The sequence below is a fragment of the Cervus elaphus genome, chromosome 16 (genome assembly GCF_910594005.1).
Source record: "Cervus elaphus chromosome 16, mCerEla1.1, whole genome shotgun sequence".
Lineage (NCBI taxonomy): Eukaryota > Metazoa > Chordata > Mammalia > Artiodactyla > Cervidae > Cervus > Cervus elaphus.
Window position 1 is genome coordinate 303,035 of NC_057830.1, and position 12,563 is coordinate 315,597.

A 12,563-nucleotide genomic window follows, 5' to 3' on the forward strand; every position below is an offset into this window, starting at 1 on the left:
TGCAGGGGGCTATGCGGAGTTCTCCAGGGGCCTTTCTTGGGCCTACGGCTCAGGAGGCTCTGCCGGATGCCCTCTTACCACTCGCTGACCCCGCCTGACTCTTCCTGAGGAAGCTTGGCATCGGCCCCTCTAAAGGAGCTCTGCTGATCCTCCCAGGGCACACGCTGAAGGCCGCGTGTGGAGCCGAGAGCTCCAAGGACTCGGCAAATCCAGCCGCTACCTGTTCTCCTATGGCCTGGATGTGAGACTGGTTGGTTGCAAAAAACTGAATCAAAAGAACGTTTTGGGTGAGAACACACTTTCAAAGATGAAATAGGTAAAATCCCGTCCTAGATCAGCATTGACAGCTGAACACTCGTGACCTGTCGTGGTAAAGGGCACTAAATAGTGAGCTCAAGTCGAAAGTGTTCTCCCACAAAGAGAATCACAGTTCATGCATCAGTACACTTGGATTACAAAAGAAGTGCTCAGTTATTATTATAATCTAGTAATCAATAAAAATTTGTGGAAGATAGTTTTCTCTCTTGTTTAAGTGTCAATACACAGTTTTGCCTCTTGGCTTCCAAAGCCTGATCTACGGGCTGTCTGGCCCTACAGGAAAAAAATGGCAACCTCTGACCTCTTAAAATACCATTCATTCTTCAAGATCAATTTTAAAAGCTGTTTCTACTTGAAATCATTGCACGCAGACAGCCCTTTGAGGAACTGAAATCTTAGACCAGGCCTGAGATTTGGCACGAAGCTCTCCTACCCACCCCCCTGCCCCGGGTCATCCCTTCCTGGGGCAGCTAGGCAGAGCCTCACCACTTGGACCACACAAAACACAGGTGAGCTGAGGGGTGAGGAACACCCTGACCCCATGCCTAGAGGGTGAGGCCCGGGGGCCAGCAACACCATGGTTGCTAATGCTGACTTCATCTGCCTTGCCAACTCAACACTGTCACTTGTCATCTGACTCGACAAAGATTAGGTCACTGCAGTTGCTGACCTTCCACAAACCCTGAAAGGAGTTTGGGCTAGAGGTCAGGAACAAAGACCTCTGTCCTCTGGAAAAACTGGTAGAACAGGCCTTCAGATAGTTAGCTATTTTCAGAAGAAGATTTTAAGAGCCCAATTTCTTGCCTTTTCTCATATCTAGAAGAGCGCTAAAATCATGGAGACACCTCTTCCTTGTGACGAGCAGCAACTTCCTGCCAAAACGTGTGCTTGATTGCAGGTACCCCCTTCAGCAAAACAGAAGTGCTGGCCTCCCTGCCCCATCTCTTCAGAGCAGCTCCTCAGCAGTACCTCCGAGACTGCTCGGTTACGGTCCTCGTTTTGCACCGAACAAGCTGAACTCTCAGATCTCATGCTGTGCATCTCTTTCAGTCAACAGCCTCCAGGAATGAGCCAAGAGGTGGAGGCTGCGGTCCTCTCAGCCTCCCCAAGGTGCCATCCTTTTCTATTCGCACTCAACCCTAGGCCTGTGACTTTAAACACCATTTATATCTGGTAATCCTTTCCCGAAATGCCAGACTCAAGAGTATCAAGTACTAATTGAACCTTGAAACCAAGTCAGCATCTCAGATTAATCGCATTTAGACGTCACAGGGACGCCTGGCCCCTCTGCCGCCTGCTCCCCAAGTTCTGTTTCCAGGAGGGCTTCGTCCATCGGGGGGCTCACACTCAGACCCCGGACCAGCTGGGACTCCCACGTTTCTCTCATGCCTTGACACCCTCCAGTACACAGCACCCAACACAAACCTCCAGCTTAGAATCTGACTGCAGCTCACCCTCCTCCCGCCTCCAGCCTGGCCCAGGGAGTATCAGTCTGTGGTGTCCGTTCCACAGCCTCCTCTGGCGTTTCTGTTTCCAGTCCTGAACTCCTGTGGTCATTTCTCTAAAGAAATGCTCTAAGTAATATCTCAAATAATAGCAGTCCACTGGTAACATCCCTTAAAGTTCCTCCATCATATCTAGCCTGCACCATGACCTATATCTGTGTGGGGCAGATGTGGGGTGACTGGGCTTGCTGGGGCTGAATAAATAATAAGGCCGAGGAGCCAGAGGAGAGGACAGACAGGACCCAGAGCTCGGCAGGCTGCGGGTCATGCGGGCGGCAGATCAGCCCCAGGGCAGCCAGTGGCAGCGGTGAAGCTGAGGAACCACGCACTCCGGGTGTGCTCCAACCTCAGCTCCTGCCTCCCCAGGCCCCCTTCCGGGTACTTCAGCATGGCTTCTGCCAAGGCCCCTAGGTGGCAAGCTGATCGACACTGGGTGGCCAGTAAAGGTTTACAGACTCAGTGAGGACCAGCTGTGGGACAACCAGGGAGCCAGCATGCTGTCCGGCTACGGGGAATGGCTGCAGGGCACGTCCCTGCTAGTCAGGGCCTGACAAAACGTGGTCCGCTGGAGAAGAGACTGGCAAAACACTTCAGTATTCTTGCCTTGAAAACCCCATGAACACAATGAAAAGGCAAAAAGATAGGACACCAGAAGATGAGCCCCCCAGGTCAGTAAGTGTCCAATACACTACTAGGGAAGAGCAGAGAAACAGCTCCATAAAGAATGAATAGGCTGGGCTAAAGCAGAAACATCACTCAGTTGTGGATGTGTCTGGTGGTGAAAGTATAATCCAGGGCTGTAAAGAACAATACTGCATAGGAACCTGGAATGTTAGGTCCAGGTCCAACAAATCAAGGTAAATCAAGGTAAACTGGACATGCTCAAGCAGGAGATGGTAAGCATGAACATCGACATTCTAGGAATCAGTGAACTAAAATGGACGGGAATGGGCAAATTTATTTCAGAAGACCATTATATCTACTACGGTGGGCAAGAATCTATTAGGAAAAGTGGAGTAGCCCTCACAGTCAACAAGAGAGTCCAAAATGCAGTACTTGGATACAGTCTTAAGAACAACAGAATGATCTTGGTTCGTTTCCAAGACAAACCATTAAACATCACACTAATACAAGTCTATACTCCAACCACTAATGCCAAAGACGATGAAATTGAATGGTTCTATGAAGACTTACAAGACCTTCTAGAACTAACACCAAAAAAAAAAAAAGAAAGAAAGAAAGAAAATGTTCTTTTCATCATAATAGGCTTCCCTCATGGCTCAGATGATAGAGAATCTGCTTGCAATGCTGGAAACCCAGGTTCGATCCCTGCCTTGGGAAGATCCCCTGGAGAAGGGAATGGTTACCCACTCCAGTATTCTTGCCTGGAGAATCCTATGGATAGAGAAGCCTAGAGGGCTATAGTCCCTGGGGTCACAGAGTTGGACACGACTGAGTGACTAACACTTTCTCCATCACAGGGAACTGGAATATAAAAGTAGGAACTCAAGAGATATCTGGAGTAACAGGAAAGGTTGGCCTCAGAGTACAAAATGAAGTAGGGCAAAAGCTAACAGAGTTCTGAGAAGAGAATGCACTGGTCATAGCAAACATCCTCTTCCAACAACACAAAAGATGACTCTACACATGGACATCACCAGATGGCCAATACCAAAATTAGACTGATTATATCCTTTGCAGCTGAAGATGGAGAAGCTCTATATAGCCAGCAAAAACAAAACCTGGAGCTGGCTGTGGCTCAGATCATCAGCTCCTTACTGCAAAATGCAGGCTCAAATTGAAGGAATAGCAATTGAAGTAGGAATAGCAAGGCGAGATAAGAAAGCCTTCCTCAATGATCAATGCAAAGGAATAGAGGAAAACAATAAAGTGGGAAAGACTAGAGATCTCTTCAAGAAAATTACAGAGATAACAAAGGGAACAATTCATACAAAGATGGGCACAATAAAGGACAGAAATGGGATGGACCTAACAGAAGCAGAAGATATAAGAAGAGGTGGCAAGAATACACAGAATATACAAAAAGATCTTCATGATCCAGATAACCACGATGGTATGATCACTCACCTAGAGCCAGACATCCTAGAATGCAAAGTCAGGTGGGCCTTAGGAAGCATCACTGCCAACAAAGCTAGTGGAGGTGATGGAATTCCAGCTGAGCTATTTCAAACCCTAAAAGGTGATGCTGTGAAACTGCTGCCCTCAGTATGCCAGCAAACTTGGAAAGCTCAGCAGTGGCCTCAGGACTGTGAAGTGTCACTTTTCATTCCAATCCCAAAGAAAGGCGATGCCAGAGAATGCCCAAACTACTGCACAATTGAACTCATCTCACACACTAGTAATGCTCAAAATTCTCCAAGCCAGGCTTCAACAGTACATGAACTGTGAACTTCCAGATGTTCAAGTTGGTTTAGAAAAGGCAGAGGAACCAGAGATCAAATTGCCAACATCTGTGGGATCATTGAAAAAGCAAGAGTTACAGAAAAGTATCTACTTCTGCTTTATTGATTACACCAAAGCCTTTGACTGTGTAGATCAAAACAAACTGGAAAACTCTTCAAGAGACGGGAATACCAGACCACCTTACCTGCCTCCTGAGAAATCTGTATGCAGGTCAAGAAGCAACAGTTAGAGCTGGACATGGAAAAACAGACTGGTTCCAAGTCAGGAAAGTAGTATATCAAGGCTGTATACTGTCTCCCTGCTTATTTAACTTCTATGCAGAGTACATCATGTGAAATGCCAGACTGGATGAAGCACAATCTGTAATCAAGATTGCCGGGAGAAATATCAATAACCTCAGATACACAGATGACACCACCGTTATGGCAGAAAGTGAAAAGGAACCGAAGAGCCTCTTGATGAAAGTGAAAGAGGAGGGTGAAAAAGTTGGCTTAAAATTCAACATTCAAAAAACTAAGATCATGGCACCCAGTCCCATCACTTCATGGTAAATAGATGGGGAGACAGTGAGAGACGTTACTTCTGGGGGCTCCAGAATCTCTGCAGAGCTTCCCTGGTGGCTGAGATGGTAAAGCGTGTGCCTACATGTGGGAGACCCGGGTTCAACCCCTGGGTTGGGAAGATCTCCTGGAGAAGGAAGTGGCAACCCACTCCAGTATTCTTGCCTGGAAAATCCCATGGATGGAGGAACCTGGTAGGCTACAGTCCATGGGGTCGCAAAGATTCGGACACGACTGAGCGACTTCACTTCACTCACTAAAATCACTGCAGATGGTGATTGCAGCCATGAAATTAAAAGACACTTGCTCCTTAGAAGAAAAGCTATGACCAACCTAGACAGCATATTAAAAAGCAGAGACATCACTTTGCCAACAAAGGTCCATCTAGTCACATCTAGTAGTCACATATGGATGTGAGTTGGACATGCGAGAGTGAGAACTATGGATGAAGGCTTATAACACTGTACAGGAGTTGGTGACCAAAACCATCCCCAAGTGAAAAAAAAATGCAAGAAGGCAAACTGGTTGTCTGAGGAGGCCTTACAGACAGCTGAGAAAAGAAGAGAAGTGAAAGGCAAAGGAGAAAAGGAAAGATGTACCCAACTGAATGCAGAGTTCCAGAGAAAAGCAAGGACAGATAATAAAACCTTCTTAAGTGAACAATGGAAAGAAACAGAGGAAAACAGTAGAATGGGGAAGATCTAGATATCTCTTCAGAAGGAGATATCAAGGGAACATTTTATGCAAAGATGGGCACAATAAAGGACAGAAATGGCAAGGACCTAACAGAAGCAGAAGATATTAAGAAAAGGTAGCAAGAATACACAAAAAAGTGTACAAAATGGTCTTAATGACCCAGATAACCATGATGGTGTGATCACTGACCTACAGCCAGACATCCTGGAGGGCTAAGTCAAGTGGGACTTAGGAAGCATTACTACATACAAAGGTATTGGAAGTGATGGAATTCCAACTGATCTATTTCAAATCCTAAAAGATGATGCTAGTAAAGTGCTACACTCAATATGCCAGCAAATCTGGAAAACTCAGCAGTAGTCACAGGACTGGAAAACATCAGTTTCCAATCCCAAAGAAAGGCAATGCCAAAGAATGTTCAAATTACAGTACAATTGCACTCATTTCACATGCTAGCAAGATTATGCTCAAAATCTTTCAAGCTGGCTTCAGCAGTACATGAACAGAGAACTTCCAGATGTATAATTTGGATTTAGAAAAGGCAGAGAAACCAGAGATCAAATTGCCAACATTCGTTGGCTCACAGAAAAAGAAAGGGAATTCCAAAAAGAAAACTACTTGTCCATTTATTAGGCTCAAGTCCTTGACTGAGTGGATCACAACAAACTGTGGAAATTCTTAAAGAGATGGGAATACACCTTACCTGTCACCTGAGAAACCTGTATGCAGGTCAAGAAGCAACAGTTAAAACCAGACAAGTAACAATGGACTAGTTCCAAATTGGGAAAGGAGTACATCAAGGCTGTATATTGTCACCCTGCTTATTTAACATATATGCAGAGCTCATATGCAAAATGCCAGGATGGATTCCTCACAAGCTGGAATCAAGATTGCTGGGAGAAGTATCAACAACCTCAGATATGCAGATGATGGTTTAATGGCAGAAATCGAAGAACTAAAGAGCCTCTTGATGAGTGTGAAAGAGGAAAGTGAAAAAGCTGGCTTAAAACTCAACATTAAAAAACTAAGTTCATGGCATCTGTCCCATCAATTCATGGCAAATAGATGGGGAAAAAATGGAAACAATGACAGACTTTTATTTTCTTGGGCTCCAAAATCACTGTGGACAGTAAAATTAAAAGACACTTGCTAATTGGAAGAAAAGTTAAAGTGAGAGGGTTAGCTGCTCAGTGTTGTCTGATTCTTTGTGTTCCTAGGGACAAAGTAGCCTGCCAGGATCCTATGTCCATAGAATTCTCCAGGCAAGAATACTGAAGAGGGTAGTCATTCCCTTCTTCAGCAGATCTCCCCCACCAAGAGATCAAACCTGGATCTCCTGTAATGCAGGCAAATTCTTTACCATCTGATCCACCAGTGAAGAAACGTTATGACAAACCTAGACAGTGTGTTAAACAGCAGAGACATCACATTGCCAATAAAGGTCTATAGAGTCAAAACTATGGTTTTCCCAGTAGTCATGTACAGATGTGAGAGCTGGACCATAAACAAGGCTGAGTGCCAAAGAACTGATGCTTTCGAACTGTAATGCTGGAGAAGACTCTTGGACCGCAAGATTAAAACAGTTAATCCTAAAGGAAATCAACCCTGAATATTCATTGGAAGGACTGATGCTGAAGCTGAAGCTTCAATACTTTGGCCACCTGATGTGAAGAGCTGACTCATTGGAAAAGACTCTGACGGTAGGCAAGACTGAGGGCAAGAGGAGAAGGGGGTGACAGAGGATGAGAAGGTTGGATGGCACCACCGACCCAATGGACATGAGTTTGAGCAAGCTCTGGGAGATGGCGAAGGACAGCAGAGCCTGGCGTGCTGCAGTCCGTGAGGTCACAGAGTCAGACACCCCTTAGCGACTGAATGTCAACAACACAGGCTGTATCGCTCCCCTGTCTGTCTAATCTTTCTAACCTCATCTCTCTCTCTACAATGTAAGTGCCACAGGTTAAGCACATTGACTATTTTATTCAGTGTAGTATCTCCAACACACATCATAAGTGCATACAGTAAGTGCCCAATAAATATTTGTTAAATGAATAAAGCATTTGTGATTTTTTGGAATTAAATGTCAAATCTCTGTGTGGACTAGGAAAGATTCATTTACTTGGAAAATCCAGTAGGTTTAGAAGAATATGTGCTGAATAAGAGCAAAGGTTCCCTGCCTCTCAGAATCTGTAACATTTCCCAGACCTTAAAAGAGTGGAGGGTAAGGGGGTAGTAAGGTATAAGTGGTGTAGTCCCTAAAATAGTCCTTTCAAAGTTGTCATAGGAAAGGGAAGACAAAACCAAGCTGAACTGAAGGTGAGGAGACCTGCGTGTGGCTCCAGCTGAAGTGGTGCTCACCCCACTGAGAGCACTTCCGCCCAGAAGGCACAGGAAAGCCAGCTGTGCCTGAGGGAATGCCCGCTGCTCCACCCGGGAGCTGCAGTGTCAGACTTGGTGAGTGCAACCAGGGTCATCTTCAGAATTAACGACAAGTGAAGACCAAAAGCAAACCTGACCAGGCAGAGACGGCAAAGACCCAACTCCTCTTCTCAAAACCCACTCTGAAAAGTGACTGAGCGGGAGGGCTCAGGATAAAATGCTTACATTTCTGGCACTTGAGTGTGTGGTTTGAGACTCATCCACACACCTGTCCGCCACTCAGCTACAGTCCTCACGGGTCAGAAGGAGTGCTTTTACAAAGCACTGCCCTGCAGAGCCCCACCCATACACACAGATGCTCAATCTCTCTCACTGCCTTGCATTAATAAACTGCAGTGGAAATTGGTTCCTTTGGCTGCTAAATATCTATGTCTTTTGGGGGGACCAGCAGTTTGTTTGCTCCCCCTGCTGCAGCACCCAGAGCAGGACAGGTGACCCATCTGCTGAATCAGAACAAGTGTCTTCCCTGCGCCACAGCAGAGCTTTGTAACCAAAGCTGATCCACACCAGCATCTGGCTGGGCTTGTGTGGGAGCTGCCAGAACTCTCTTGCAGGCACTTGTGTTGACTTGTTGCAAGACTTTTTCACCACTGGGGAGAGCCTGAGAGCAGAGCTGTGCAGGGAAGCTCTTGACTAGAGTTAGAGAGAGAAGCCGGGCTCTGCTGGCTCTCCTTCCGCCCTGAGCTGGGCCACAGCTGAAGCCACAAGCAGCCCCGCAGTCTCTTGCATTTCCTGCACTGGAGGCGGATTTTTTACCACTAGCACCACCTGGGAAGCCCCCTCTTCAGGCACATGGGCCAGGAAAATCTTCTTCTGCTAAAGCCAGTTTGGATCAGATTTTCTGGAACGTGCAACTAAAGCTTAGTAAATGATCATAAATCCTACCCCCAAAAGACCTTCTACTTTGAACTCTATCAATCAAGCAGAGTTAAACCAGTTAAACAAGCAAATTCCATGTTGAGAGTTGCTATTGCAAACATCCTGTTTAGGGAAGGTCAGAGCCTTTCATAAACATGGGAAGGGCAGCTACTGGGCTGGGGAATTCGGGTCCAGCTGGGATGCCTGCAGACCACTGAGCCTGAGCGCCAGACACAGCCCTGGTCACTGAGAACTGACGTCACAAAGCCGGCCGTGGTGCAGACAGCGTCATGTCCAGCTGAGCTCCAGAAGAGCCGGGCTAATGGGTTTGAATAGCACAGATCCTGTTAAATCTCTAATAAAAGCATATTGCCCAGTCACAGTTGTGTATAGTGAATTTCTCTGCCAGAGCCAACAAGTAACAATAATGATTTGGAAACAAGCCTCAATTCCAGTCCTCAGTATCACGTGGCTCTTCCACTTTCCTCTGCTGACCATAAGGCAGAGGGGCATGGTCTGATCAGAAAATTGGTATCATTATATTCCTGAAGTTATGAAGATACAGGTCACTATTAAGTCTTGGTTTGCATCTGAACATTCATAAAAGTTTTAAGTCTCTTGAATTCCAAGGCAAAGCAAATTATGTATAAATATTTGAGTTTCCTCCCAAGAGAAGGATGGCTGCCAAACCTCAAGCCAAGAAAATAGAGGGAAATTTCCTTTAAAAAGTAGCTAAAATAGGGCTTCCCTTGTGGTCCAGTGGTTAAGAATCTGCCTTGCAATGCAAGGGACACTGGTTCAATCCCTAGTCCTGGAAGATCCCACATGCTGCAGGGCAAATAAGCCACGACTACTGAACCCACGTGCCTAGAGTCAGTGCTCCGCAACAAAAGAAGCCACCACAATGAGAGGCCCGCACCCTGCCACAAAAGCCCTGTGCAGCCAAAGATAAACTAAAATTTTAAAAAAGTAACTAAAATATTTGAAATTCCCATACTAAGTCTTTTTTTTTTTTAATTGAGAGGACTTTTTTTAAATACTGAGGAGAAAATTTTTACTTTTGAAACCTCAAAACCTTGAAATGACCTTAAGATGTAGAAATAATTTCCATATTGATCAGAGAGTATTAAACTCAGGGCGGGGGGCACTGGGGGCAACCAGGACATTAGAATCTACCCAGAGAAAGTTGCCACCTGGGGGAGAAGACTGACTAGTTTCCTGTCTGGCCCTTCAGAGGTCTGGAATGAATGCAGAAGAGGCACGGCCCCTCCCAGCACCTCATCATAAGACTTCAAGGGCTTCCAAACTTTCCTTCTGTCGACAAAAGCATCCAATATATTATTTTCCTCAACAGAGTCTCAATTACGAGAAGGCTATCTATAGGAAATTTTTTACAAATTTTTATTTTGGCTATAAATCTTAGCTAAAAGAAACTTTGTATGTGATCTTTCAAAAACCTCTGAAATATTGCCTTTAGCTTTATTAGTATATTATCATCATGGACACCACTGCCTGAGAACTACGGCCATTTTTTCTTAAACCAGTTCTTATCTTTCCGTGGCCCAGGCTTAACTGCTTCCTTTGTCTTAAGGAGACAAAGTCTGTCAGTTCTAGAAATCAAAACGGGTCCCTCTGGTCAGGCCATTAACCTTCTAGTCCAAACTTCAAACCAAACTGATAATTTGAACCCCCAAACATTATCGTGGCCTTTGCCTCTTTTCCATTCCCCTGACTGCAGGCTTTGGACAGGAGACAGAAGTGTAGACTGACGAGACCCATAACTTCCAGCATAAGGAGACCCTTGACTTATACTCGCTTTACCATTTCTCAAACTGAAGAGTGATCCTGGCTCAGAGTAAGACTACATATGCCACTCTAGTCCAATCACTGACTGTGAAAAACTGATTCCTCCCAAAGAAAATAAAAATTCAATATGCTAAGGTCTTCATCTGCACAGGATGATGTCTTACCACGACCACTTGCTCATAAAGCAACTTATAGAAAGACGTCTGTGCCCACCGGTCACTTAGCGACACGGCAGCAGCATCCCCTTGACTTGACGGCAATCTCTTCTTTCCAAATACCACTTCCTAATTTCTAAACAGAGAGAAACTCCCTGAGAAAATTTCCTAAATGGAATAAAAGCATCAAATCACTCTTGATGAGCAACGATTTCTTTTAAGTATTTTTTTTAATCTTTCAAAAGATGAGGCGCCGTATTAACTAGTTTTATAGAAACTTTGTTTAAATAGAACATTTGTAAACCAGGTAACCAATTCTCCTTAGTTTAAGCACGATAAACAGGCTGGAAGTAATAACTTCCTTTAACCTCCAGCTGGTCACTGCAGAGGTATTTCAACAGCAGGCCACACAAAGAACTAAACAGCACCACTGGAAACTTGTTTCTCTGAGGTGGGTGTGTGCAGAGTTTCTGACTAACCCATTATTAACTCAGGCATCTCTCACATCTCAATAAAACTTTCATGAGGACAAAAACGCAGAACACTGTATGTTCTGTATATAAAATAAAACCTAGAAACCTCACTTCTTTGGTAGAACATTCTGGGGCCATCAGCTTCCTACTGTCTGTGGGCAGGGGTCCCCTGTCTGTGTCATTCTCTCCGACTCAGCCTCAGCAGCAGCAGTGGCAACACTCCAATTGAAAGGAAGTGAAAATGACACATTTCCAGCTAGTAGGGCACATCTCATCATCGTCTGGTCGTCTACCAACTCAGAGCAGTTTCCTGCTTCTTTAAACAAGGAAAAGCTATCACAGCACAGAGATACGGGGTCCAGGGCCCCCAGAGCCAGGCTGCAGTCAGTCTACCCTAAGCGATACCCGCAAAGCGCGGCTTATGCGGGGCCGGTGAGCCTGGAGGGCCTGGCAGTTACGCCTCAGGAGGTCGCGGAGCAAGGGCAGCACCCGGACTCTTGCCCGAGTCAGAGGCAGGCTCAACCCAGACGGCTCTGACAGAGGTCCAGAATAACCTGCACTTACACACAGGAAACGGAAAGGACAGCAACAAATACCTGGCTTTTCAAGCTTTAGATATTTACACATCGTATAAAATGAACGATAACCATAAAAACTGTAAACAAGAAGAGCTTGACTGTGAATCGAATCGACGGGGGCTGAGTCCGCATCACACCACGTTTGTGGAGAGCCCTTTTAACTTCTGACAGCTTGTGGGATGACAGCATTAAAAGACGCGCAAGAGCAAACAATCCCAGAGACACAGCTTCTCCCTTTTCCCCCGAAGACTGGCCCTCCCCAGCGAGACTCTCGTGGCCCGGCGGCGGCCCCGAGGCCAGGAGAGGCCCGCGCCGACGCCCCTACTCACTCGCGACCCCGAGCCTGGCCCGCTCCGGCGCCCCGGCGCTGTGGACCGCGCCCAGGGAAAGGAAGAGCGCTGCCGCGGCTCCGCCTCCGGGCGGGGGCCGCTGTGGGCGGCGCACACCTGGGCAGGTATGGCCGCGGTGGGCGGCGCACACCTGAGGCAGGTGAGGGGCAGGTCCACACGCTCCCACTGGGGGAGCACCGCTTTGTACGGACTCGCAGTTAGGGGGCGCGCCCGCCCTCGGGCCCGGAAGCAGCCCGTCGTTGACAAGCGCGCAGCCCACGGCCGTCCCGCGCGGCGCCGGCCGAACGCGGCGGTCCCACCGGGCGGGGGCGGGGGCCCCAGGTCTCACGAGGCGCGAGTGGACCCGCCCCCCGAGGGCGGCCGTCACGTGCAGCCGATGGCTCGCTGACGGGCGCTCACCT

General features: G+C 46.8%; 1 protein-coding gene across 4 annotated transcripts in view; it reads right to left on the reverse strand.

Moving 5' to 3' along the window:
• SH3YL1 (SH3 and SYLF domain containing 1) overlaps positions 1 to 12,476 on the reverse strand; it is a 78,699-nt gene extending 66,223 nt beyond the window's left edge. Inside the window, exon 1 of one of the 4 annotated variants that reach the window (XR_006345787.1) lies at positions 11,346 to 11,528. Coding sequence is in view for 3 of the 4 variants with exons in the window: in XM_043927375.1 (XP_043783310.1) it covers positions 11,346 to 11,361 (16 nt within the window). In the remaining variant the exon portion in view is untranslated. Of the gene's footprint in view, positions 1 to 1,122; positions 2,656 to 11,345; positions 11,529 to 12,141 lie in introns of those variants that run through there. The other 3 variants (XM_043927377.1, XM_043927375.1, XM_043927376.1) reach the window with 3 other exon arrangements.
• Positions 12,477 to 12,563: the final 87 nt, after the last annotated feature.